The 27,464-nt window shown below is 42.8% G+C and overlaps 2 protein-coding genes across 2 annotated transcripts in view; one reads left to right on the forward strand and one right to left on the reverse strand.

Moving 5' to 3' along the window:
* Positions 1–496: 496 nt before the first annotated feature.
* Positions 497–4,587, forward strand: RPL9 (ribosomal protein L9). Its single transcript, XM_037138018.2, has 7 exons — positions 497–606; positions 696–811; positions 1,413–1,508; positions 2,661–2,793; positions 3,864–3,944; positions 4,116–4,230; positions 4,475–4,587. Exons 1-6 carry the CDS (start codon positions 561–563, stop codon positions 4,220–4,222), a joined length of 579 nt encoding a protein of 192 aa, XP_036993913.1. The 5' UTR covers positions 497–560; the 3' UTR covers positions 4,223–4,230; positions 4,475–4,587.
* Positions 4,588–7,934: 3,347 nt separating this feature from the next.
* Positions 7,935–27,464, reverse strand: part of KLB (klotho beta) — a 34,289-nt gene continuing 14,759 nt past the window's right edge. Inside the window, exons 2-5 of the mRNA XM_037138017.2 lie at positions 25,879–26,389; positions 23,341–23,609; positions 16,403–17,546; positions 7,935–9,131 (exon numbers count right to left, since the gene is read on the reverse strand). Of these exons, the coding sequence (XP_036993912.2) occupies positions 8,755–9,131; positions 16,403–17,546; positions 23,341–23,609; positions 25,879–26,389 (2,301 nt within the window). The 3' untranslated portion in view covers positions 7,935–8,754. The remainder of the gene's footprint in view (positions 9,132–16,402; positions 17,547–23,340; positions 23,610–25,878; positions 26,390–27,464) is intronic.

Genomic DNA, 27,464 nt, shown 5'->3' on the forward strand with positions numbered 1-27,464 from the left:
ACCCGATAGAACTATAAGCTGCTTCGCGATTGGTTGTTTTAGTCTACTGGCGTCGCGTGCTCATGACATCATACGCAAGGCACTTACGGCTACAAGAACGTGATGACGAAAGACGCCCTCTCTTTGCCACTTCTACTGCGAGGTGAGGTTATGTCTGAAGTCCGTGGGGTCTAGGAATCTGCAGCCATCAGTGCGGGGAAAACCAGTGGTGCCGATCTGGCGCGCGGAGGCTTTATCTTGGTTGTTCCTCGGAGCGGTTAGGCCCCAGGTGGATCCGGCGGCACTGAGATTCGAGCTCTGTCCCGGGCTTTTTGGCCTACTCCCGCCCCTGATGGCGCCTCCCAGATAAGGGTTCCCAGGGTGGCGCTGGGCCTCGAAACAGCCGCTTAGGAGTTGCTCCTGGCAGGCCAGGAAGCAGCTGAAGCCGTCTTCGTGTTGGTCCACCCGTGACCTCGCTGGGATGTTTGCCTGCCGGTCTCCTATAGGAGTGGAACTCTGATAGGGTAGTTCGGTCACTGTAGGTCCGGCCCCGATCTTACCCCAAGTGTTTGTGTTGTAGGATGAAGACCATTCTCAGCAATCAGACTGTCGACATCCCCGAGAATGGTAGGAGACTAGATGTTTGCTTTTTTCTTACGTTTGTACTGCGCGCTCTGCACCTCGTTCCCAGGCCTTACCAGTGTGCTCTCTCCTAGTCGACATCACTCTGAAGGGGCGCACAGTTATTGTGAAGGGCCCCAGAGGTACTCTGCGAAGGGACTTCAACCACATCAACGTAGAACTCAGTCTTCTTGGAAAGAAAAAGAAGAGGGTGAGTTGGGATTGGGCTTTTTTTTTTAACCCTTAGTTGCTTGTTTGGAAGGTGTGATTTAATACCATCACATTTGGCTGCTCTAAAAATGGCAGAATTGAGATTTAATGTTTTAGCTTAAAATTTGGTGTCCAGAATTGTGCCAAGTTTCCGTGTTGGTGTCGTGGCGAAGTTGGAGAACCAATGGATTGGGAAGTATAAAGCTCTGTGCTAGTAGTCATTAATGGTAGGGTTTAATACTCTTCAGGTTAGGTTTATTTTACTCGTGATTGTTCTGTAAGATTCTTGAGCCATGCTGTAGGCTTTATTTTTATTGAACCTAGCATTTTAGTTTTCTAAAAGGGAAGTTTGATGCAACTTGGTACAATGGGTGTTTCTGGGTTGTGGTTCCTTTGTGCAATGGTGTACCTGTGATGAATAGTAGTAACGTTTCTTAATTATTGAGGGCCTTGCATGTGGTTTCATCTTTACAGTTGAAAGGCATATGCTTTAATTAGGCCTAATGTTAGAATCTAGAGTCATTCTATGGATAAATGGACTGTTTTCTAAGAAGCCTACTTGTTACTGGAAAGAATCTGCTAGAGCGTTTGTTCTGTTACAGCTCCGGGTTGACAAATGGTGGGGAAATAGAAAGGAGCTGGCCACTGTGCGCACGATCTGCAGTCACGTACAGAACATGATCAAGGGTGTTACACTGGTAAGCAGGCTGACTGGACAACTTCGGGAAGGGGAGGTTTCTGGTTTTTTCCAGCATAAATTACTGGAGAGAATAGATTGTGCATGTAATTTATTGAGGGTCTTGAGTTCTAAATCTGGAAAAGGTGATCTTATCGAGTGTGTGTGTGATAGGCATCCTTGGGTGTCTAAGAATGAGTGATCCACACAAGTAAAGACCAGATGGTGTTAGTAGGCCAATGGTGTTTTTCACACAAAATTAGATTCAGACCTCAAGGTTGTGGTTTTTTAATAGAAAATCTAACACATAAGGTAGGTTTTGATTTCTTGTTGGTATGCATCTCACCACCAAGGCCCCTTGTAGTGGCAGAAAAAGATAGGTATAGTGTCTGAGCTCCTTGTTCATTTTCCTAAAAGCATACTTGATGTCAGTTTTCTCTCTCCAAACCCCCTTCCCCAGCTTTTAAAATAAAATTTATGCTTCTGCCTTTGCTGAAATGCTATTTTTTTTCCATTAAAACTCAGTCCTAGAGTACACCTGGTAATGGCAACATGCACTTAACACCATCATAAGCCCATCTTGTCACGTTTCCCCTTGCTCCCAAGCTCAGTTCCTGAGGGCGGGGGCCTGTCTTGACAGCCTCAGTTCTTGCCATCTGACTTGCCTTAGTAACTCAGTAACCGTTAGTCTAATGCCAGGGCAACTGACTTCGAGGTTCTCATGAACAGGAGCTAACATCTACTACTGTGGGGATAGGAAGTAGTAAAATAATGCTTCCTTAATATGGTCAATAATATTGTAATAACTGTGGGGCCAGGTGGGTCCTGGAAATACAGGGGGACCACTCTAAAGCATGTGATTGTCTGACCACTATGCTGCACACCTGGATCAACACAAATTAATATTGAGACTAAACTAATTGAAGAAAAAGTTTTTAAAAATAGTGGTTTCTTATGGAGCTTTACAGCCCAGTGAGGGGACAGTGAAACATGTTTGTGTATAAAAGTGTCGTAAGACTTGATTCAGGTGACAATTGTAAAACCTTGACAATGAGTGCTCTGCGAGGATTGTTGATTTAAAATTTTAAGTATGACATAAGTATCTTACAAAATTTAAAAATTGGATTTCTGTCTTTCAGATTTCTAAGCATTGCTAATTGTTTGCTTAATGTAGGGCTTCCGTTACAAGATGAGGTCTGTGTACGCTCACTTCCCCATCAACGTTGTTATTCAGGAGAATGGTTCTCTTGTTGAAATCAGAAATTTCTTGGGCGAAAAATATATCCGCAGGGTTCGGATGAGGTCAGGTATGTGCATACCCTCAGATATGGTTCACATTTTTTCTTTTCGAGTTGTAAAGACTAGTGTTTGGGTAGCTATAAATAAAACCACATTTATTTCAGAATTGTTTGGTTATATTTAATAACTGCTAATTAAGGCTTTATATCATACTTACATCGATTGCAGTTCTTGAAAGCTTTTACATTGGAATAGTTTGCAGGGCGTAGTAGCTGTGTTTACCTAGCTCTGTAAACTGAAATCCTAAAAGACCATTTGAGTAGTGGTTAACAGCATAGACTGCCTAGGTTCAGTTCTCACGTCTCAGTATCAACCTCTATGGGCAAATAAATTTACTGGGCAAATTACTTCTGTGTAGTTCATTTTACTTATCTGTAAAATTGGGAACATCTCATTAAAAGAGTCAAAACTGAAATGCACTTAGAGCAGTGGTAAAACCGAAGCATCAGAAAGTTTTGAAGCTTGGTGTTCTCAATGCTTTTTTGTGTCATCGGGGTTGGGAAGAAGGGATTTTAGTACCAATTTAATGACTCTTCAGTAATAAACTGTTTACTCACGACCGTAAGCCTGTATGCAGTAGAAATAAAACTCGATGCAAGCTTTATGCAGCTAAGATGCATTAGCTGAATACCATCTTCTCATGCTTCTTAGTTGAATCACAGCATCTAACTACTCGGGGAGAGATTCAAGCAGGAATACAAACAAGATTTTGGCTCAGATAAATCAACTGTAAAACCAAAACTGCTCTCAAGAAGCTTTATTTTGTCTGTAGAATTTTTAATGGAATAAGTTGCCACTTGATTTAAATATTTTTAAGAATTTATTTTTCTTTTTATTGATTCCAGAGAGGAGAGGAAGGGAGGGAGAAAAACATCAGTATGTGAGAGAAACATTGATTGGTTGCCTCTTGTACATACCCCTACCAGGAACTGAATCTGCAACCTTTCAATTTGTGGACTCATGGCCAGCCAGCTGAGCCACACTGGCCAGGGCTTGATTTACATATTTTTAAATTAAACATTTCCTCTGCAGATCTGATATTATGTTGACACTATGCAAATACCTTCTCTTCTTTTAGGTGTTGCTTGTTCAGTATCTCAGGCCCAGAAAGATGAGTTGATTCTTGAAGGAAATGACATTGAACTTGTATCAAATTCAGGTTTGTATGTTTATTATGCCTATAAAATTTTGTCTAAATATTGTAGTTGGACATGTGGTATTCTGTTCATTTGGTGAGCCCTTTTAATTAATGGAAATTAAAAGATTTCCCCAACATAGTCAGGTTTTAAGATGGATTTGGCTGGTAAAGTAATTGTTTTATTTCTTATAGCTGCTTTAATTCAGCAAGCCACAACAGTTAAAAACAAGGATATCAGGAAATTTTTGGATGGTATCTATGTTTCTGAAAAAGGAACAGTTCAGCAGCCTGATGAATAAGATCTAAGGTAGGTTCTTGTAGTGTCTAAATTTTATTACTACTTTATTTGGTTGGGGGGATCTTACTTTACTAAGACTTAAGCTGTCCTAATGGCAGAAAATGAAGAATTGCATTCCAAAACAGTGAATTTGGCAGAAAAAGAAATGGACGTGCACACATTTTAAATACGAATCTAAGTATGTTTTATGGTAGGACATTTCTGGGCAAGCCTTTTGATGGAGATTTATAGATGTTTTTATTTCTTTTTACAGTTGTCCAGCTATAGAAACAGCAAGATGCCGAATGATTCCTCACAGTTACTTGTGATGTTCCTTACATTTGTTTGTGTAAGGAGTACAAAGATGAAATAAAAGCTGTGTATTGATTTGGGACTTTTTTTCTTAAGTTGATAATTCTTTCCAGTTATTTGGCATGCAAACGGTTAAGTTTCTAGTAAGATTTCACGGGAGAAGTGACTTCTTTTTTGAAGGTATATTAAGGGTATCTCAGGCAAGAAGAATATAGCACCAGTGACAGGCTACACTATATAGGTGCTAGTCATTGGGTACAGAATTCGGGGGAGGGTGCCCTGAAGATATCTAATTTTGCAGAGGTGTGGATTTGAATATTTGTGAGGTAGGTGTGTCTGAATTATGTGTCTGTTTACTAGTAACCTAATACGAAAAAGCAGCTGGGGTGTGAAACAAAGTGATACAGCCTAAAAAATATTTATAGGCACAATAAACACACAAACCTGACTTTGGTTGGTACAAGTGCAGTTGATCTGTATTTATGATAAACATTGTTGTTGAGGTCCGGGGTCCTCTCTGTGTTATGGACCCTCTTGTCCTGCGTCAGCCATGCGCTGCCATCACCCAGTCCTTGGTGTTTTAAAAAGCTGATAACCCTTCCATATTTCATTTCATGTGGCACACTTCAAATACAAAATAATCTTTGGTTTGATGATTACAGTGGTTAAGTGTTTAAGAAGTGGCTGAAATGATAAATCTAAGATTTGCTTTGAAATATTTGAGGTGGGTTTGGATTAGGCATTGGATGGGGTTTTAAGTGAAACTTGTTATTTCTAAGTTGATAATTTGTGGAGGCTGAATGGGGATTCGTTGTACTTTTCCTTCTTACATAAAGTTTTAAAATTTTTCATAATGTAGAAATGAAACAAATCCCTGTGTATGAAACAAATCCCTGTGTATTTTACCTGAATTAGTATAATAGCCTCTGAACTGACTTTTCATGGATATTGCTGCCCTAAACCTTCAAGTTGTCTTTCCCCTTGGAACTTTGGCCTGACAAGTTACCTTCAAGTTTCAGGAAAGCCCATCCTGACCACCGGTTGTGCTCACTCCTCACCCCCAGCCTAGCACACCCTTGGCCTGTTTCATGTGTTAGTGTTCATAGCATTTATGGTGCAATATTTACAGTTTACTTTGTCGTGGAATGATTGTATGCTTTTTTTGATGCTTGAATGTAAACTTCATGGGTTGCAGGGGTGGGGGTGTCCACAGGTGGATATTTTTAAAAATATTTTAAATACCTGGAACAGTGTGTGGCACGTAGCTATTTGCCAAATGGATGTACCCAGATTGCCCGGGAGGTTCAGGTTGTAAAGACTCAAGACAGTAATAGCAGTGGGATTGGAAAGGAGATGTTTTGGAAGGTTTTGACAGGATTTCAGAGCTGCAGGTAGAAGGGAACTTTCAAGTGACAGTAGTACAGAGGGCTAGAGACGTGGAGAGGGTGAGTATATAGACTCATATCTACATAGCAGAAGCTGTGGGAGTAAATGATTTCTTCAAGAGCGGGGGTGGGGGGCGGCGGGGACTGGCCCTCTGGGTGAGAGCTTCGCAGGATATGACCACTGGGGGGTTGGTTGTATGTAGCTAAGGAGATTTCCATGTAATGACTTGATTGGTAAGTGAGAAGTCTGCATCTCCGCAGGGAGGGCTTCCATGTCTTCTGTGCCTGTTACGAATAAACACTTGTGTGCTATTTTCCCAGCTTCGATGAGTAGGAGTGTGCGTTTTATGAGAAAACAAGCTGTGTTAATCGAGCTGGGGCTTGGCAGGATGGAGGGCAGCAGTGTTGGAGCAGCACCCAGTTAACACCGACCCATTCATGCTCCACAGTTCTTAAAATTGACTAAATTGTTTATTTGAAATAAATTACATTGGAAATTAAACAATATACCGACCTCATTTTCCTGAAGCTCTTTAAATACTACAGTTGTGATATTTCCATACACATTTATCAAAGACTTACTAGTGAAAGATGGTTATGTTTAATACATGAAATAATTCCCAAGTGGCAGGAAGGGAAGATTATAAGCATTGGGTTTAGGGCTACTACTTGGGAGAGTTTATGGGAAAGCAACAAGTTTGAAAAAGGACATTAAGTCTTTAGGCTCTAACTAAAGATATTTTAAAGATAGTGATGGTTAATGGACTTGTAAACAATGAATATGAGAAAATAAAGCACGAGGTAGAGACCGAAAAAGCAAAACCTAAATTTAGTTCTAAATCTTTGTTATTCCCTATGGCTGACTGCATTTCTTTTTCAGAACCCAGCTTGGGATCAGAATGAGTCCATGTCAGCACAAAGAGAAAAAAACAAAATGAGCCAAGTGATTTGCTTAAATGCCTCTTTCCATATAGTTACTGTATTTTAAAACCAATGACCAGTGAAAATTGTGTGTAGCCTAAGGCCCACTTAGTTTGATAAGAAAATACAAAATTCCTTGCATAAACTAAAAACAGCCAAGGTTGGGGGAGCTGGGTGCACTGGTTGCAAAGAGGAGGATAGACTGAAAGGAACAGCCAAAATTTACTCTCAATTTGGCCGGCCAAGTAGCAAACGGATTTCTCATTCCTTTTGCATTTACTTGAACTGACCAGTTGTGTTATTTCTTTACAGTATCTTTGAAACTTAAAATTATCAATTAGAATCTCATGTAGGTAATTTGACTTCTTACAGAGGTGGACTTGGAAAACAACCACGATTGCCTTAATTTAGAGTAGTTTCCTAACAAGTTTTTGAACTAAAAAGCTTTTCTTTTAGTTGTTAAAGTCTAAATGCCTGTAGAGGGTGGCTGGCTAGTGACCAGCTGCTGTGGTTAAGTTGACTAACTTCGGGAAAGAAAATGGGTATAAGTGGGTTTGCGTGCAAGACTTGTTTCTCCAACAATTAGAATACACTGAACCAATCTTAAGCATGGAGTTCAAGAAAGTTCAAACTCCAAGTTCAGATTTAAGAATTTACCTAACTCCAGCTGCAATATAAAAAGTGCTGATGTTTAGGTTCAGCGTATTCTGAATGGCATCTGGAGAGTCACGGTTGCTAGGTCCGGATGTGGCTGCGTTTTGCCCCTTGAGAGGCCCGTACACACCTGTGGCTTCAGAACAGTGGAGCTCCTGGGCAGACATGGCCCTTTGTCTGATGACCTGATAGTAAAACTACATGTTTAAAATGTTTAGCTTTCCTAAGTATGCTAGATAGGGTTTTTGTCACCTCACAAAAATCAAGTGAGGAAGAGTGATGTCACCTTGTCTAAACAGAAAGTCACTATATGGTGGGGTTGAGTGACTTCCCTGTCTGTCTTCACAGGCATTTGCGTCTAGCTGTCCTTGGTCTTCGTGTCTGATCTGCCCATGAGATAAGTTAGGGAGTTTCATGTTTTCTTTAGTTATTTGGTAAAAGGAGAGACCTCACAAAATTAGGTGTTTTATAGATGCTTGACAATTTTTATTTCTATTGAGAAAAACTAAGGGGTGGATGTGCTTTTAGAGTCTTTGCTGTGTAACTGGCTACAGACAAGCTCTACCCTGTTGTGTGTTTTCTTCCCATTTGAGAACCACCCTGACATAAAGGGGGAAACACCTTATTACAAGTGACGATACTCCAGTGTTGAGTTTTAAATCTTTGCTATGAAACAAAGTTGCACTTTTTCAAAATATTTTTTATGACAAGTAGCTATTGGTATTTATAAAAGAAAAGAATGATGGAAAGTAGCTTATATTTCATGAAGCAATGTATCAGAAAATCCTAATAGCTTATTTTCTAGCCAGTGAATTTCACCCAGTATGCCACAAGAATTTTTAAGATGTGCGATACCTGATTATTTAGTTAGGCACTGACCTCTTTTTTTCCTTAGATTGTCAAAAACAGCCAACACAACAATAATTTGGCGTGGATAAATCAAAATTATGCCTAATGTTTCGTCAGAGCAGCAACAATTAATTTTAGCATGTGGCAGAATTTTAGTAATTAGTTTGTGTGCCACGAAATAAAAAAGATTGAAAATGGCCCATTTAGGCAAAGCCTTTATCTTAGGATTCAAGAACCTAATTCACTGACATGAACACATGTAATGGAAAATTCATTTGAAACACACAGTGGAGACACTGATTGTCATTGGCTACCACTGATTTCTCAAAAAATTTTTTTTTTACAATACAGGTATATCTTCTGCAAGTTGCCAGTATATGGAACTGGAGTGATTTTTTAAACTTCATATTATGCAGACAAAACTAAGATCTGTTTAGCTAAGAACTCTTTTTAATGGTATGTGTTGTAAGTTCTTGGCTTTCCAAAATTTTCTTCTCTTTCGCCTATGAAAAATGGTGATTGATGAAAGTAGAACCAGGGTGGAGAAGAAGCAACAACCAAAGAATATCAGAGGTTTCTTCTGCACAAGAAGTAAGCAGACAGTACACTCTGTGTTTCTTTGAGCCCGACTGCATCCGGGACTACTGCCATCAGAAGGGAAGCCACTGTTGCTGATCACTTTGTTGTAAAGCTGAATTGAGGATTTAGGTTTGAAGTCAGATGTGAAGAGTCCAAATCTGGGTTTAGATTTTTCTTCAGTCAGTTTGAATGCATAATAGCCTTTGAGTTTGACTTTATCAATCAGGTATGCTGAAAGATACCAAGTAAACATTATTATCAGAAGTAGTCACAAATGGACTATAACACCTTTGAATAAGATTTGAGTTTTCACTGAAACAAGGTAAACTCAGGCCCATAAGAATTGATTTGGTGGTTTTCATTAAAGGGCTTTTTGACATTCTTTTATAATTGATACAAAGTGAAAATACATATAGGAAAATTTGAACTAAAACTTTGATCCATAAATGATTCAAACACATCTGGGGGGAAAAGCAAATTTATGAATTGCCACTGTTGTCCACAGAGTCACAAGCAGAAAAACCTTGCCTGTTTGTCCCGATTCCAAACCTCAGACATGCGCTCGGTGTTCTGCTTTGGCTGCCCTCCGTTTTCCCTAGTCCGTCTCTTTCTTCTCTGTCATTCTTCCTGCTCCACTGAAAAATCGAAGCACTCGGGGAACTTGTTCCACAGCTACACCTACCCACCTGCTGGCATCTGCACTCCTCCTCTGCCCTCTGCTGTTCTGTGGCTGACCTGTGCATGCTCTTGGAAGAGGCCGCCGCCACCACTTCCTGAGTTTACTTTCTGTTGCCTACTCCTGGACATTGTTCTATCTGTCCTCCCCTCTCTCTCATACGTCAGTTTTCCCTCACTAGTGGGTCACTTCCATGTAAACATGCTTTTGGCTGTCTTTGACAGCAGTGGCTCCCCTTCAGCCATTTTTACTGATTTCTCCTCTCTGACTTCTGAATATTGAAGTGTCCCAGAGCTCAGCCACTTTCTCTATCCTTGCTCCTTTAACGATTTCATTGAGCCCTATTTTATTTTTTAAATATTTTATTTTGGGGGCGAGGGAGGGAAAGAAAGTGAGGAAAACATCCATGTGTTCCTTTCGCAGGTGCCTGCATGAACCCCAGGCACGTGCCCCAACCCGGAGTCAAACAGGCACCACCTGAGTTTGCAGGACATTGCCCAGCCCACTGAGCCACACCAGTCAGGGCTTATTTAAAAAATACCATCCGTTTACTCTTGACTCCCAAATTGGTATCTGAACCCCAGACTCTTGTACTAGCCTTCTATTGGATATCTAATAGACTGTTAGTCTTGATGTCTCTAATCGGATTCTCAAGGACGTCTCAGATAACCTGTGCAACAGTGAACACCTCACCTCCAAAACCCTGTACCTGCCGGTCTCCTCCAGCCTGGTAAGTGGCCTTGGAATCATTTTTCACTTTTCCCCCTCACACCCTATATCCTATCCTATGCTGTTGACTTTATCTTGAGAATATATTCAGAATCTAGCCACTTACCACCACCTCTACTCTTGGTCTTTTTTTTTTTTTTTTGAGATTCTACACAATGTTTATTGGTTAGTGTTTCAGGGATTTGATAGTAACACTAACATCTTCAGGTATGCCCCAGAAAAATAATGCTTTTTTTCCTTAAAGCAAACACACACACACACACACACACACACACAAAACCCCAGTATCGTAAATAAAGTAAATTATCATATGCTCTCATTTTGGATCTCCCGACTTTCTATTTTCAAATGCGATTACAGTCCTAGTATTACTTGAGCCCCAGGCTTGAAGTGAGGGTCTGCTTCCAGATTTGCACGGAGTCAGGTCATAAATTGGAGATAGGGGTGGAGGCGCATTCCCCGGGGGCCTAGACTTAAGCCCTCAGGGCTGGGTACATCTTTCTCTTATGCCTGAACAACTGTCCCCATGCACTGATAAAAAAGGCGCCCCCAATCTGCCTGGTGACAGGGGTCTGTATTGAACCATTATAAATGGTCGTTAGGGTTCTCCCCTCTCCCGCCTGCCGCCCCTCCCTGTGCGTACACCCTCTGTTAGTGGCCGCCAAGAAGCAGCTTGAGTATTTCGTGGCAATCCCTTCTCCCTTCACACTCCCTCCCTGTCCTAATATGGATGGGATATCCATATTAGGACATCACCATCAGCTGATTTCCAGGGCTGTTTGCTGCAGTTGTTGGGGAAACCATTCCCCGAAGTTGGGGTCCACAACATTCCTAAGATCCAGATTGCTAAAGGCTCATAAATAGCCTTTAGCTATTTATGAGCAAAATGGGGTGCAAACAAAATGGGGTGCAGCAGAGGGAGCTCCAAGGGGGGCCACAGGGGTCCAGGTCCGCGTGCTCATTTAATGGCTGCAGCTCATCGTACTCCAAACCGCACATTTGCTGGGAGCAGCCTAGAAGCCGGGACAGAGCGGTCGACCGCGGTGCAGCCCGCGTGTAGTGAGCGTGCTCCTACCCAGCTCTGTCCCACCGCTCTGCCCTACCTGCCTCATCCCTTTAGCCCCCTGCTCTGCCTTGACCCAGCGAGCGAGTTTGCTTCAACAATGATTATATGGCGTCACCCTTCCCCTACAGCAGCGTCTCGCCGTCTGAAGGACAGACAAGTCTCTCCTACAACCATTCAACGGCGGACTCCGTCTGCAGCTTGGGCTGTCCCATCAAAGAGCAGGTAGGGCTGGCTTTGGGCCCCAGTATGGCGCGGGGCTCAGAGTCACCTCTGGAAAAGGCACCAGGCAGGACGCCCTGGAAGACTAGTCTGATACCCCTTTCGCAGGGAAGGGAGGTTGCCCAGCCGGAACAGATATGTCTCCGGGGGCGGGACTTGTTCCAAACACAGTAAGAATCAGTGTGGGTCCCGACCCTCTGCCCCGCCCCAGGCTCTTTCTGAGCTGCCCGCATGGGGCAAAAGTGAACCAAACAAAGACTCACTAACTCACCATCTCCACTCAATAACCTATTCCAATCTACCATTATCTCTTACCTAGATTACAGCAACTCTCCCTGTTTCTTTTCTTGTTCCTTGTTACAATTGACCAAAAAATAAATAAAAAATAAGTTTGAGGTGTCCTAAATTAAAGTACAGCGGGCAGGAAGAACAGACAAGATGTTAATCTGTTAACACAGCTGCAACCAGCAAGAGTGCTCACATTCCTATATGTATATTGAAACTTTGAATCAGCTTCCAGGAGGCTATTTCAGCTCCTGTCTAAAAGGGGTTAGCCCACCCCCAGTCTCTACCGCATCCTGCTTATGCATGAACTTTCTAGCTGCTGCTGACAACCAGTCCAGTAGCATCGAAAATTCTCCTTCGTGGACCATGCACCTCTCCCAGAACTGTCTCTGCCATACCCCCACCCCATCTATGGCCAGTGTAAATTCCTTCAAAACAAATTATATCTTTCTTCCCCAAACCCACTGTATAAAAATTCCCCGTCAGCCCCAGGGCTGTGGGACACGCTTGACTTTTTCATCCAGCCCCACCACTGCTACTTCAGGTTGCACGCCTAGGACCTGGTCCTTTTTCTGGTTAGCAAATGGCTCAATAAACCCAGAGAATCTTTCACCCTTGTCATTTTTTGTTTAACAAAGTATGTTCACAAAGAGTATCCACAGTGATTTTTTGAAGTGTTGAATTAGATCATGTCGCCCTTCTGTTTAAAATCTCCCAGAATCTTTCTATCTCACACCGAGAAAGAGCCACAGTTCTTACACTGGCCCACTAAGTCAGACCTACCTAATCTGCCTCTTCCTTTACCTCCTTGGCCCGATCTTGGGTTACTTTCCCCTTGCTCATTCTTTTCTAACCACTCTGACCTCCTTTCCTGATTCTCAAACAGGACGGGCATGCGCCCACATCAGGGTTTTTGCATCTGCTATTCACTCACCGGGATTGTGCTGCCTCACCAGATCTCTGAAGACTTCCCTCGGCACCCTATTTACAAGTGTACCCACTCTCCTGTCCTGCACCCCCGGGCAGCCCCTTCCCCACTGTTTCCACTCCACAGACCTTTTCACTTCTGACACGCTCTTTCCTCCTTACCTGTTCGTTGGCTTTTAGCCCACAGAAATATAAGCTCTCTGAGGTCAGTACTTATTTTGTTGTGTGGTGACAGAGTGCCCAGAACAGTTTTTGTCCACATTAGATGCTCAGTAAGTATCTGTAAAAGGAGTAAGTTCCTGGGAACTTTTTGCTGTTTCAATGAATCAATCATGAATGTTTAAAAATATGATTATACAGGGAATAAAAAGCATAAATGGTAGGTACAAAATAGACAGGGGGAGGCTAAGAATGGTATTGGAAATGGAGAAGCCAAAGAACTTATATGTATGACCCACGGATATGAACTAAGGTGGGGGAATGATGGTGAGGGGGGTACAGGGTGGAGGGCAATAAAAGAGAAAAAAATGGTACAACTGTAATAGCACAATAAAATATAATTAATTAAAAGGGAAAAATTGGGATAACTAATAAAATAAGAATAAAATGATTAAAAATGATAATAGCTGAAGCTGGGAAGAGTGTGTGAGATAAGTATTCTCAAACACTGCTGCTTATAACATCTGATGAATAATTTCAAGTTGAATGGAAGTCTGACAACTACAGAATTAAAAAAAAACACATTCATCCAGACTGGTAGGAGGAGCACAGATGAGGAACAGGTTGGTCCCACACCCATGTGTGGTAGATAAAAATTCAGGAGGGATACCTCAGGTGCAAGGAGTCCCAGCCCCCACACCAAGCCCCCCAGCCCCAAGGTTCCAGTGCCAAAAAGATAAGTTCCCACAACTTCTGGCTGTAAAAACCAGTGGGGATTGAGTCTGTGGGAGAAAATTCTGGAGCCCCAAGCAGTTCCTCTTAAAGAACTTACATACGACAGACTCACCTACTCAGGCTCACTTCCTCCGGCTCCAACACTAGGGGAGCATCTTGAAAGGCACCAGTGGCAAAAAGGAGAGAACTGAAGTGTCTGGGCTCAAGGCAGGCAGAGGATACCGTCCCTTTTCTAAACCCTCTCCCCACAGAGCCACAGAGTCAGCAAGCTGGTGCCATATCTGAGACTCCACCAACCTGGCTAACACTGTTTGAATTGCCTTGGAGATCCCAAGAGACTCTGCCTCCCTGCAATTTAGGGCCCACCCCATGCTGCTTTTTCATATGAATGGTTAGAATTGGCTCATACTGCAGAGCTTACTAATCCTCTCAAACAGGCAACAGCTGGCTTCAGTGAGCCCCAGGCCTGGCGCTAGGAGCAGTCAGCCTAGATTCACAGCTTAGCTTTGCCTAGGAATCTCCAAGCCCAGCACAAGTAGCAGCCATCTCAAATTGCTTTATAGCTCTGGCAGAGTGGACCCCTGACAAAACACAATTGGTACTGACCTTGTCTGCACCAACCAGGAAACCCCAGGGCCAATGCACCTGCAGTGGACAGCTGCAGACCACGTCAAAGCACCACCACCCTGCCCTTGCACAGCTGATCCTCCGTGGAGGGCAGAGGTTGGTGGTAAGTGGTCAGTCCTTGCAGCTGATTGGCCTGGGTAAATCCCTCCAACAACAACCAAGGCTCAACTACAAGAGGAGGGTGTATTCATCTCACATGAAGGGCGCACTTTGAGTACCCAGCTTGGGTAATAGAGGAGGCTGTGCCACTGGACCCTACAGGACACCTACTACATTAGGCCACACTACCAAGACATGGAGTCAAAGCAGTTTTACCTAATACACAGAAGCAAACACAGGGAGGCTGCCAAAACAAGGAGACTCAGAAACATGGCCCAAATGAAAGAACAGATCAAAACTCCAGAAAAAGAGGTCATTGAAAAGTAGATAAGCAATCTATCAGAGTCAGAGTTTAAAACACTGGTTATAAGGATGCTCAAGGAAATTAGCGAGGACCTCAGCAGCATAACAAAGACCCAGTCAGAAACGAATGATACACTCACTAAAATAAAGAACGATTTACAAGGAAACAACAGTAGAATGAGTGAAGCTGAAAATTAAATCAATGATTTGGAACATAAGGAAGCAAAAACAACCAATCAGAACAATAAAAAGGAAAAAGAATCCAAAAAAAATGAGGATAGTGTAGGAGCCTCTGGGACAACTTCAACCATTCCAACATTCTCCTCATAGGGGTGCCAGAAGAAGAGAAAGAGCAAGAAATTGGAAATCTACTTGAAAAAATAATGAAAGAAAACTTCCCTGATTTGATGATGGAAAAAGACATACAAGTCCAGGAAATACAGAGAGTCCCAAGCAAGATGGATGCAAAGAGGCCCACTCCAAGGCACGTCATAATTAAAATGCCAAAAGTTAAAGATAATGTTAAAAGCAGCAAGAGAAAAGAAGTTACTGTAGTTACCTACAGGGGAGTTCCCATAAGACTTTTAGCTGGTTTCTCAAAAGAAACTTGGCAGGCTGGAAGGGATTGGCAAGAAATATTCAAAGTCATGAAAAGCAGGGACCTACAGCCAAGATTGCTATACCCAGCAAAGCTATCATTGAGAACTGAAGGGCAGAAAAAGAGCTTCCCAGACAAGAAAAAACTAAAGGAGTTCATCATCACCAAATCATTATTATATGAAATGTTAAAAGGACTTAGTTAAGAAGATCAAAACTATAAACAATAAAACAAAAATATATATCTATCAATAGCTGAATCCAAAGAAAAATTAAGCAAACAAAAAGAACAGAGACAGAATTATGGATCCAGAAAGGGTTTTGATGGTTGCCATATGGGAGGGGTGGTGTCTGGGAACAGGTGAAGAGGTGAGGGGACTAAGAAGTACAAATAGGTGGTTACAGAATAGTCATGGGGATGTAGAGTACAGTTTAGGAAATGGAGCAGCCAAAGAACGTATATGAATGACCCATGGACATGAACAATGGTGTGGGGATGGCCTGATAAAGTAGGGAATGCTGGGTGGAGAGGGAGCAAAGGGGAAAAGTCAGGACAACTTAATAGCATAATCAATAAAATATAATTTTAAAAAATTGAAAAAAGTTGGATCCAAGTCTATTACAGCATGAACTCAATTGTATTAAAAATGTCTAGCAAGCACAAGTCGAGGTACTTGTTTTGGGGCATGTCATTTCAGGTGATTGTTTTCTTCCTTAAAAAAAAAAAAAAACCTAACAAGCCCTGGCTGGTGCAGCTCAGTGGATTGAGTGCTGGCCTGAGAACCAAACGGTCTGCTGGTTTGATTCCCAGTCTGCGCATATGCCTGGGTTTTGGGCCAGGTCCCCAGTAGGGGGCGTGTGAGAGGCAAGCACAAATTGATGTTTCTCCCCTCCTTTTTCTCCTCCCTCCCCCTCTCTCTAAAAATAAATAAATATAATCTTTAAAAAAAAACAAAATTTTCTATACTTGATGAATTTTTCAGAGTGAGCTAACACTCTCAGGAGCCTACTCCCTTCTTTTGTTCACAGTAGCTGGGGCTGTCATACCTCACTGTGCTTGAAATGGGCCCCGGACCTCACCTTTCATGGCCTCCTGAATGTATTTCTCTAAGTAGTACTTTCGGAGCTCATCATTTTCCAGAGACTGGTCGTCGATGCCGTTGGCGGTGATGTAAACATCCAGGTCCCCGTAGTTCCTCCGGATCCAGCTCAGCACCTTCCGCTCTCCCCAGGGCAGGACGGCCAGGCGGCTGGGGGAGCTCAGGCAGGTGATGTCTTGCAGAAACTGGACGTCCCGGTCCGCGTCGTAGTGGCTGCCTGCCCGGTGCGCGTGCATCACAAACCTGGTGGTGAAGTGGTTCAGGGCGTAGAAGTCGGCTGCGCCCTTGACCAGGCTCCTCTCCTCCTCGGTGAACCGAGGCAGCGCGGAGCGCGACAGCCCTTGCCTGTTCTTGAGGGCGATGTACTCCTTCATGGCCACCGGGTAGTCCCCGGTCCTGAAGAGGGGTTCTGCGAACCAGCCGATTTCGAACTGGAGGAAGCGCTCGGCTGCCTGCCAGTGCAAATCCACGTAGGGGTCGGCGGGCTCCGCCCAGTCCGCGTGCAGCGACAGCGACACTGCCCCGCCCTGCGCGGGCCTGTACAGCCGGTCGTAGAGGTGCCAGGCCAGGGCGTGGGCGATCAGCAGGTTGTGGGCTGCCCTGTATGTGTCATTCCCAGTGTGGTTGTAGGTGTCACACAGCCGGTTGGGCTCGTTGATGGTGATCCAGAGCTTCACCAGGTCCCCCAGCTCCCGGAAGCACAACCCTGCGTAATCCTCGAAGGCCTTGGCCAACGAGGGGTTCAGCCACCCTCCACTCTGCAGCAGCGGCACGGGGAGGCCGAGGTGCGCGTGGGTCGGGTAGTACAACGTGACCATTGGGGAGATGTTGAGCTTCAGGCTTTCACTGACCACACACCTGTAGTACCTTAGAGCTTGGCGGTTAACAGTGGACAGGTTGCCAGTGGGAAGGATGGAGGCCCAGTCCAGAGCAAATCGGTAATGGGTGACTTTCATCCTTGCTAACATCTCGAGCTGTCTTTTGATGCCGACAAAATCTGTGCATTGACGTGGCCGAGTTTTCAGCTTCACTCCGTTCACTCGGTGCAACACTCTATTGCCTGTCACGTTCCACACATACAGGTGAGGGTCGGTGAACTGTGGGGAGGAAGCCGCCAGTTCCGGCTGTGAAAAAAAAGTGTATTCAGGTAAAGCACACCCACGTGGACAGGCTGTTAGGGGGGAGAAGTGCCTCATCCTACAGGGTCCGGGGAAGTAGGGTCTGTTTTAGTGTGGTTGGTAGGGTAATAATATGGGTGTAATAATTTATAGGTTTTTAAAAAAGATTTTATTTATTTATATTTTAGAGACAGGGGAAGGAGAAAGAGAGGGAGAGAAACATCAGTGTGTGGTTGCCCTTCACATGCCTCTAACTGGGGACCTGGCCCGAAACCCAGGCATGTGCCCTGACTGGGAGTCAAACTTGGCAACCCTTTGGTTTACATGCCTGCACTCAATCCACCGAGCTACACCAGCCAGGGCATAATTTATAGTTTTAATTTGAACATTCACCTAAAATGTCATATGCTGTGCTTGAGTGAAACATTGTTATGTACAGAATTAGCATGCTTATGCTTTTGCAATAAAAGATTTTGTAATTAAGAAAAGGGGCGTTATTTGTGCCAGACCATTACTGACAATAGAGAAGGTGTGTGGTGCATGTGTCCTTTATAATGACCTGTGTGTTCCAGGTGTTCTGGTGATGTCAGAACCAGAACCAGAAGGACTGTTGGATTATCTTCCCTTCCAGTCCTTGAAATTTCCCAGGGAGACCAGAAGATGTGAGGAAGGAACCACACCCAGGACTTAACTTGGAAAATAAGTTGTTTTACAGAAAACACTGACAAGTTCTTTTCCACTTCATTTTTCCTAGAAACGTAGGTCATGTCATGGGGTCTCATGTGATTCTGTTCAAGTGCATCAGGATATTGGCCTGGTTCCCTCAGTTGAAAGGAATCACAAACAATGGGCCCGTTAAACACCGCCATAGATCGAAGGCAAAGTTAAAATTCCAGTTGCAGAGGATTTCACTGAGATCAGCCCTTGTGGCGAGAGAAGACTAGTTGATCCCAAACACAGTTCTTAAAAGAAGCCTGTAGGATGGGGTAGGGAATGAGCCCTTGTATTTACTGCTTGCAAATATCTCACACACTCTATTTGAATAGTCCAAGTGATATTGCCAGGCATGCATCATTATATTCTCCCTACCAGTGTGTCTATGAGGACATAGCATTTATTCACCCAACAGGAGAATACAGAAGACCCTCTTAATGCAAGCTACTTGGATTATGAGCAGAAAGGCCAGGGAAATACCTGCCAGAAACTCCCAGGCTGTCTCTCTGATCTGATGGTGTCTCCTTCCCCGCCTCTCCATCAAGGAGACAGCCCTGGACTGCTGTTTTGCCCCTTGGAAACTCGGGCTCGGCAGCTCTGTATAGTGACTGAGCAATCTCACCTGCCTCGCAGGTGTGCTGTGGGGAGGCAATGGCTCTGGGAAAGTGCTCTGTCAACTCTGAAGCAGTGTACAAACATAAGGCAGACAGGACTTGGGTTTAGCTTTCCCTGGTTGGAATAACTGCCTGCTAGGCCTTTTACTCTAAATTAAAACAGAAAAGGGCTTATGAAAAAACATGTCCAAATGCAAGATTGATGAGAAAAAATAAAAATTTGAAAAAATGACTTGTTCTATGTACTTGTTTTAAAGTACTTTTCTTCCCATGGCTGAATTTAAGTGCACCTGGAAAAAATGACAATTAACCTTTGGTAAATATTTCCCCTCTAATTGTTTTCTCATGTGTCATTTTTCATAGTCTAATTACAAACCCGTATCACTGCTCTCTTGCCATCTGTCAACCAGTTATCTAGAACATTAAACTGAGAGAACATTGATCAGGTGAGCATGAAGTTAAATCTGTATATAATTATTTGGGTAAAATCCTCCTAGCCTAGATGGCCAGTTTCAGTGATTTCAAACGCCCGAGCATCACGGTAATGATACGGTGTTTACAGAGGGCAATCTTGTCATAGGTAAGGCCAAATCAAATGAAAATGCCTTACTTTTTAAAAACCTCCAGAAAGCCCTGGCCAGTGTGGCTCGGTGGATTGGAGTGTCATCCCATACATCAAAAGGCTGGGGATTCAGTCCTGGTCAGGGCAATGTGGGTGGGAGGCAACCAATCGGTGTTTATCTCTCTCTCTCTCTCTCTCTCCCTCTCACCCTTCCTCTCTCTCTAAAAATCAAAAAAACATATTTTAAAAACCTACAGAAAGCATTAGTCTTAGCAAGTGGGTATAATTAATCTGCTAGGGATCTAGATAAAGATGATGCAGCGTGATCTCAACCCTAGCTTGGGTCTAAAATTCTATTCCCTGCTAAAATGATCCTGAGCTCTTTGGAGAAAAATGGCTTTTTCCAAGCCTGGGGCAAGAAAAGAGTGAGATGATGCTCATATACCTTCTACCAGAAAAATAAGGAAGTGCTTAAAAACAGAAAAGAAACAGACAAAAGAAAAAGCTTGAGGGAATTCTTTTGGCCAAATTTGAGATAATTTGAGCATCAAAGGGTCTAATGAAATAATGACAACATTGTGTTATAACACAAGTGAATTTTGAAAAATTACCTCATAAATTTAGAATAATCTAATTAGAAATTCACCATGTTGCAATTTATAAAGTAATAATTCAGGCAAGATTTGTGAATCAACATTAAGGCCATTGGGCAAAATGCTGTTAAGGAACAGGATATTTGTATGGTCTCAAGTATCACCCTTAGATTGCTTTTTTTTTTTAAGTTCATTTTATTTTATCTTTTTTTAAAAGATTTTATTTATTTATCTTTAGAGGGGAAGGGGGGAAGGAGAGAGGGAGAGAGACATCAATGTATGGTTGCCTTTTGTGTGTCCCCTGCTGGGAACTGGCCTGCAACCCAGGGATGTGCCCTGACTGGGAATTGAACCACGATCGTGTGGTTCGCAGGCCTACGCTCAATCCACTGAGCTACACCAGCCAGGGCCAGATTGCTTTTTAATTACAAACAGAAAAGGTACCTTTCAATTAAAAAGAAATCTGGCAAGTACCACTTTAACCAAGAACTTTGGTGACTACTACTTCTAACATCTTTAACAATGACACAAACTATCATGTGCCTTCTGATGTGATGTATTGGGAATACACATCATCTATGTACTGTTATTTCCAGAAATGGTTAACTGAATCTAATAAAGAAACAGAAATCCATGAGACATTCTATAAGCAACTGGCCTGGACTCTTCAAAAAAGTCTATACCATGAGGTTGAGGAGATTGCTCTGAATTAAATGAGCCTAAAGATGTATGAAAACCAATGTGATATCCTTGTTCGTGATTAAACTTTTAAAAATCTATAAAGAACATTTTTGGAACACTTAGGAAAGCTTGAATATGAATTGTATGTTAGATGATATTCAATCAATACTAAATTTCTTGAGTTTGATAGTATTACAGGGAGATAGGGGAATGTCTTTGTTCTTAGGGGACACACGCTGAAGTATTTCGGGGTGAAGCATTTGCTACTTTTCAACAATTCATATGAGAGAGGCAGAGATAAAGCAAATGTGGTCACATGTTAACAATAGGTTAGTCGTAGTCCAAATTAAGGGAAGCTGACTTCCTGCTGGGCTGCAGATGTGAGCATGAAACCCAGACCTAGCTGGCTACAGAATTACTTTTCCCTGACCCAAATGATGAGCTCTTGATTCTAGGACTAGGAAGGACTAGGGCTGTTAGAATGGGGCAGACATTCACCTCGCCAGTAAATGCGGAAGAGATGGAGGTCTTTAGGTGAAGGAGGATATTGCAGGTTGGGTCATGTATGAGCAGGAACTCTTGTCTCTCTTGGATCTCTCTTTACGGGATCTGGAATTTTGGAAAATACAAACCCATCTGAAGTGGTAGGGGAAAGATGGCTGCATGCCTCTGGCATGTGGAGGGGAGACAGGAACTGGGTAGGTAGGTGGCTCTATAGTGGGCACAAGCTGAAGGTGACTCACTGTGTTTATATGACTCCTGTATCTTTCCCCCTTTTGTCAACTCTGAGCTTCTGAGTCTTGTTTAAGTATGGACAGAGTTTGAGATTTGTAACCTGTGAACTTTGCCCACTCATGATTTGGGTCCTTTTGTCCAGTCCCATCCCTTGCACATCTTGTTGTCTTTCCACGTGCTTCTAGAACAGGCAATAGTGTGGTTCTGTGAGGTCTTACAGAGATCGGAAGACCAAGCTTGGTAACCTAGACAAGTTACGTAACATCCCTAAACTCCAATTTCCTTGCCTATAAAATGAGGGTTTTTAGATTAGGTAGAGAAAATGTGCATACATCCAGGTAGATGCTTGACATATAATAAGGGTTTTAAAATAATTATTATTATTTTGGAAAGAGCACTGTGCATCTGGGGCTTAAGGGTGGTCTGTTACAGTTCTGTTAACATTTGTGTGACCTTCGGCAAGTCACTTAGGTATCAATGACTAATTGATGTATCTCACTTTCCTTATCCATAAAATGAAGGATTTGGAGTAGGGAGTCCCTAGACCCTCACCTGGCTCTAAAAGTTGACCTTGTTCATTCACTATCCATTGAGTCTGACACTGCTCTAGTAAGTCACACAGTAGGCAGCAAATCCTCAAATGTTTCCACCTCATGCAGAGAAAGTTTGCAGTCTACTGGGGAAGACGGGTGATAAATAAGAAGAATGTGTGGGGTGATTACCAGGGCCTGGAGGTGGGGGAAGTGGGACAATATTGGTCAAAGGGTACAAACATCCACTTATAAGATTAGTGAGTTCTGGGGATCTAATGTACAGCATGGTGACTCCAGCTCATGATACTGTATTATATACTCACAAGTTGCTAAGAGGGTAGATCATAAGTGCTCCTACCACAAAAAGAAATGGGAATTCTGTAATGGTATGGAGGTGGTAGCTAATGCTATGGTGGTAATTATTTTGTGATATATAAATGTATGAAGTCAACAAAAGCTATATGACTTACACTTACACAGTATTGTTACATCAATTATATACCAATAGCTACAACCTAGAAAAGAAAAAGTGTATAAAGTACATAGTATGTTAAATAGTGAGGAGAGCTAGATAGAAAAATAAAGGGGGGGCCCTGGCCAGGTAGCTCAATTGAGCATTGTCCCAATACCCCCGGGTTGAGGGTTCAGTCTCAGGTCAGGACACATACAAGAATAAACCAATAAATATATAAATAAGTGGAACACCAAGTCAATGTTTCTCTGTTTCTTTCTATCTCCTCCCTCCCTGTAAAATCAGTAAATAAAAACTAAAGAAGAAAAATAAAGCAGGAAAGTGGGATGAGAGGTGATAATGATGAGGTTATGATTTTTTAGACTAAATGGAAGCCTTTTTGAGAATGTGGCATTTGAATAAATATTGGAAAAAGGTGAGGAATGAGGCATGTTGGAGGCCCCTTGGATACAGAAACCTCACAAGGCAAATTATTCAAATGTATCTAAAAACAGCAGTCACTTAAATAAGGGATCACTAGTAATTTGCTTCTGGCAAAACAAAAATCTATTAAATTTTTCCCTGTACTTTTGACACTACTAACAAATGCCTCTCACAAAAATAACGAAGTTCTCTCTAGACTGTATGGTTCTTGGGGACCGTCTCTTGAACCCCATCACGAAGTTCTCCATCACCAAGTTCCCCGTCATGAGTTGTGGTGAGTGGAAGACCTCAGGAAGCTTTACTCCTTCTCTTCCCCTTCCTTCCTCTTTCCCCACATTCCCTTCATCGCTTGTCAGTAACCGTGGTATTTGATGTTGTCTGACAGCCATCTCTTAGCTGTCACTGAGTCAGTGAAATCAAATATTGTTTACTATGTGTCCCACTTTATAGCCAATTTGTAAGTAGCCACTTACCTTGAGGACAGACTCAGTGACACCCCAGGAAAAGTCGCAGGGGAACTGGCCCTGCATATCTGGTGTGGACTCTTTCAGAATAAAGCCATTTTCTTGTATGATCTGCTTATAGTAATGTGCTGAAGACTTGGGCTTTCTTTCTTTTTGTTTACTATTAAAATCCACATAAAATAATCCTCGGCGAGTGGAGTAACCATCCTGCCATTCAAAGCCATCCAGGAGAGACCAGGCCGTGTAACCAAACACTTGTATTTTATCAAACTTTATTGCTGCACAGAGAGAGAGAGAGAGAAAAGCAGACATGTTTGGAGGCTTGAACACACTGGGTCAGGTTTCTGACTTTGCTAACAACATGCGGGGACAGCATGTTGTGAAACCAACCTTTTACCTAATTTGTAGGCCTATTACATCAAGTAGAAAATTCATGCTTATCTTTGAAAAGTGGCAGTTATTTTCATCCAGAACAGTCCTCCCCCAGCAAGTGAATGACACAGTGAAAGCATTAAACTAAAAATATTCCTGAGACTTAATGAGCAAATCTGTGTCAGGAGGCATGGTAGTTCCCAGAACTCTTTGGGACAAGCAGACAAGAGTCTGCTTACGACTGAGAGTTTCTCATTCCAAGTTTGGGTTGGTTCCCGTTTGTGGACAAGCTGTCTTCTAGGAAACTATCCTTCAGGGACTGAAAGATCAGCTTTGAGAATTAACATCAGTGAATGTAAATACAAGGAGGAGAAAGTTGTACAGAACTCACTGGGCTTAGGGGCAGGAGGTGTGAGGGGACTGTTGGGCAAGTTTCTTGACTTCGGTTTCCTCATTTGTCAACAGAAAAGTTTGGAAAATATGATCTCTCTGGGCCTTTCTAACTTTAACACTCGAACCCAATAACTTTCAGGAATTGGGTAAAAATGAGATATGAAAATCTACAGCAGCAGTAAAAGCAACAGATACCTCAAGTCAGTCAGGAACCTTTTTTTTTTTTTTTTAACTAAAAGCTTCCATTTCTCTCATAGAAATGCCTCGCTTCTGCATTTTGGTGGTTTATCACTGATATCCTTTTCTTAAAGGTAGACAGTCTTGGCCACGAGATTTCTGTTGGTGTTGTAGGGTGCTGAGGAGAGGTGGAAAGTTAACGCCTAGGAAATGATTCCCCTTCCACCCAAGCGTGTGGCATTGGCATAGGCCCTTGCTCTGGAGGCCCCTGTGTGCGTGTGCCTGGGCCTGGGCGTGGCTCGGCTCATTCCTGCCGGTTGGGCAGCAGGGTCTTGCGCTCACTGAGGGCCCTTCCTGAAGACCCTCTTTAGCAGAATGTGAGATTTTTCCCCAGGCATGTGGCTTTTAAAGAGAGCTACAGAGTTTTAGAAGGATCCACCAAGAATTCCTTTATATTTACGTGAAATGCAGCCCAACTCTGCAAGACAGAACCATCATTAATTTGAGCTGGTCTCCTCCATTATTTCCATCAGCCACCTGTAGATGTCACCACTTGAGTAACAGGAAAGGAATGAGGGCATGAGTAAGGGTCTGAGAAATATCCAGGGTCCACAGAAATGACTCAGCTTTGACAACCAGGGCTCATTCTCTGTTGTCAGAACTTCGCATCAGTTAGACGTGTGGTGGAGTGAAAGGAGCACAATTTCAAGAACACTGCCAGCATTTTAGACTAAGGTGCTCCTGTGAAAAAACTTTGGATATATCTTTCTTAGCTGTATGTCCTTTTTGAAAGAATGAAGCAGCATCTTGTTGTCAATTAAGGATTCATCTGCAGTCTAAAATTATTTTGTTCTCAAGCTTTCATTAAAAATGGACATGAGGGTAACATTAAAGAATTCTGTCACCATTGGACAAAAGGCCAGTAGCAACAATAGTAATATATACTCAAAGGTGACTTTAATGGAGATACCTCAAAAAATTAAAGATGGATCTGCCCTTTGACCCAGTGATCCCACTGCTGGGAATATACCAATCTGAAGAAACCCAAAACACTAATTCATAAAAACATAAGCACCCCTATGTTCACTGCAGTGTTATTTACAATCACCAAGATATGGAAGCAGCCCAAGTGTCCATCAGTAGAGAGTGGATAAAACAACGATGGGACATTTACACAATGGGGTGCTACTCGGCTGTAAAGAAAGAAAATTTTACCTTTCGCGATAGTGTGGATGGACCTGGAGAACATTATGCTAAGTGAAATAAGCCAGTCAGAGAAAGACAAATATGTGATTTCACTCATATGTGGAATCTAATGAACAAACTGAACTAACAAGGGAAATGGGAACAGACTCATAGATGGAGAGCAGGATGAGAACTAGTGGGTGTGAAGGTTAGGGGATGAAGGGACTAAATAGAAAAGGAAAAGGACTCATGGACATGGACAACAGTGTGGTGATTGCTGGGCAGAGGGAGGTCTAAGGGGACTAATTGGTAACGGAAAACAATACAATAAAGATGAAAAAAATAAAGGTGACTTTAAATATCCTATACCATAAATATTTTTAAAAAAACTTTTAAAAATTGAGCTAATGGACAACCAACCTTGAAGAACATGGTTGAGGAAGTTCTTCATCATGTAGATGGCTGTGGTGTCCTCTGTTTTCACATGACTGTCTGTGAACCAGCCGTTCTCAGTGATCAAGACTCGGGGGTTGCCATATTCCAGCTTAATCCAGTTCAGTACTTCTCTTAAATTGAGTGACACATTTTGTCCCATTTTCGCCATGGTGTTCTGGGGCTTAAAATTGTTGGGCCCAAAGGAAAAGGCAAAGAAGTCGGCTGTGCCCCTCACCTCTTTCTTCTCCGCTTCAGAGAAAAGGGGCAGAGCGGAGAGCAACTGCTTTTTCATCAGCTCCGGATAGTCACCGTCCCCGTGGATGGGGCTGGCAAACCACCCGAGCACGGAAACCACCGACTGCTGGCACTTGAGTATGTCCTCCATGCTTTCTGGTCTGTTGGGTTCAACCCAATGGGATCCCAATGTGATCGATAACCAACCTTTCTGACGTGGGCGGAAATTTATGTTGTAGTTATGCCAAACTTTCGAATGCGCCTAAGGAGAAGAAAATATTATTAACTTTTTTGGTCCTTACAAGGGCTCTGACTTGGCTGGTAGAAGGTTTTTTCATGGACAAATGAATGAAGGCAGCATAGGGTGATGCAGGGAAAAGCTGCCCAGAAACCCCAACAACCTCGAACTTGGCTCTCTGTCCACTTCCCCTCAAGCCCCTCCTATAGGATGGCTGAAAGGCAGTCAGAGAGCTGTAGTCCAAACTCCATCTTACTCCCCTTCTCCCTGAAGGCCTTCCTGGGCCTTCTTGGGGCTGGGTGCAGGCAAGATATGTTGTGGATTATAGGATTTCTTCCTTTAGATAAAAAGACACAGCAGTGATCTTTCATTGTTCTACAGAATCCCCTTTGGCTCTGCCTTAGAAGTCCAGGATAATGCAGGCTCTAAATTCTGTAAATGAATAATAATAGAGTCCACCTCCTAAGCTTGTTGTGAGGATTGAATGAATTAATGTATGGAAAGGGCCTCAGAACAGTGCAGGCACAGCGTAACCTCTGCAGAAGCCTTAACTCTCATGGCTGGTATTATAAAAGTGTGGCCAGACTGTTCAAGGCAGAAAACCAGGGGAAAGTGTGGGTCTTGAGGTCAGCACACTTGGACTTGAAATTCAGGTATTTAATGTGTGGTCTTACGTAAGTCACTTAACCTTCCTGAAATCCGTTAGTATCCTCAGTTGTACAATGAAGTTAAAAATAATTATAATATCCCCTGTAAAGTTGTTTTTAGATGTACAGCTAATGTTTATATGAAATGTGTAGCACAGAATAGTGCACCTAGGAGCTACTGCCTAAGATGTTATTATTATTAGACCTCCCAGAGTTTACATTTCCATCTGAGTTCTTACAACAGAGCCTCATACTCGGTTTTCACTCTGTTATAGGTATGGGTGCTTACTCAGTGTCTGCTGGTCTACCCTGAGAGGCTGCAATAAATGGAACAGGAACTTGCCCTCAGGAGCCAATAATCTTATGGGAAAGTAAGACTGAAATGCGTGAAAGAGAAATATATAAAATGGCATAAAATAAGGCATTAAATGAAAAGATATTTAAAGCAAAAT

This window comes from Artibeus jamaicensis, unplaced genomic scaffold, assembly GCF_021234435.1.
Source record: "Artibeus jamaicensis isolate MK-2021 breed Jamaican fruit bat unplaced genomic scaffold, CSHL_Jam_final contig_76, whole genome shotgun sequence".
NCBI classification, from domain to species: domain Eukaryota; kingdom Metazoa; phylum Chordata; class Mammalia; order Chiroptera; family Phyllostomidae; genus Artibeus; species Artibeus jamaicensis.

Coding starts and splice junctions, on each gene's coding strand:
- RPL9 (XM_037138018.2), top strand. CDS start 561: ATGAAGACCATTCTCAGCAATCAGACTGTCGACATCCCCGAGAATG. Junction 2,794..3,863: donor CAGGGTTCGGATGAGGTCAG/GTATGTGCATAC, acceptor CTCTTCTTTTAG/GTGTTGCTTGTTCAGTATCT. Junction 3,945..4,115: donor TGAACTTGTATCAAATTCAG/GTTTGTATGTTT, acceptor TATTTCTTATAG/CTGCTTTAATTCAGCAAGCC.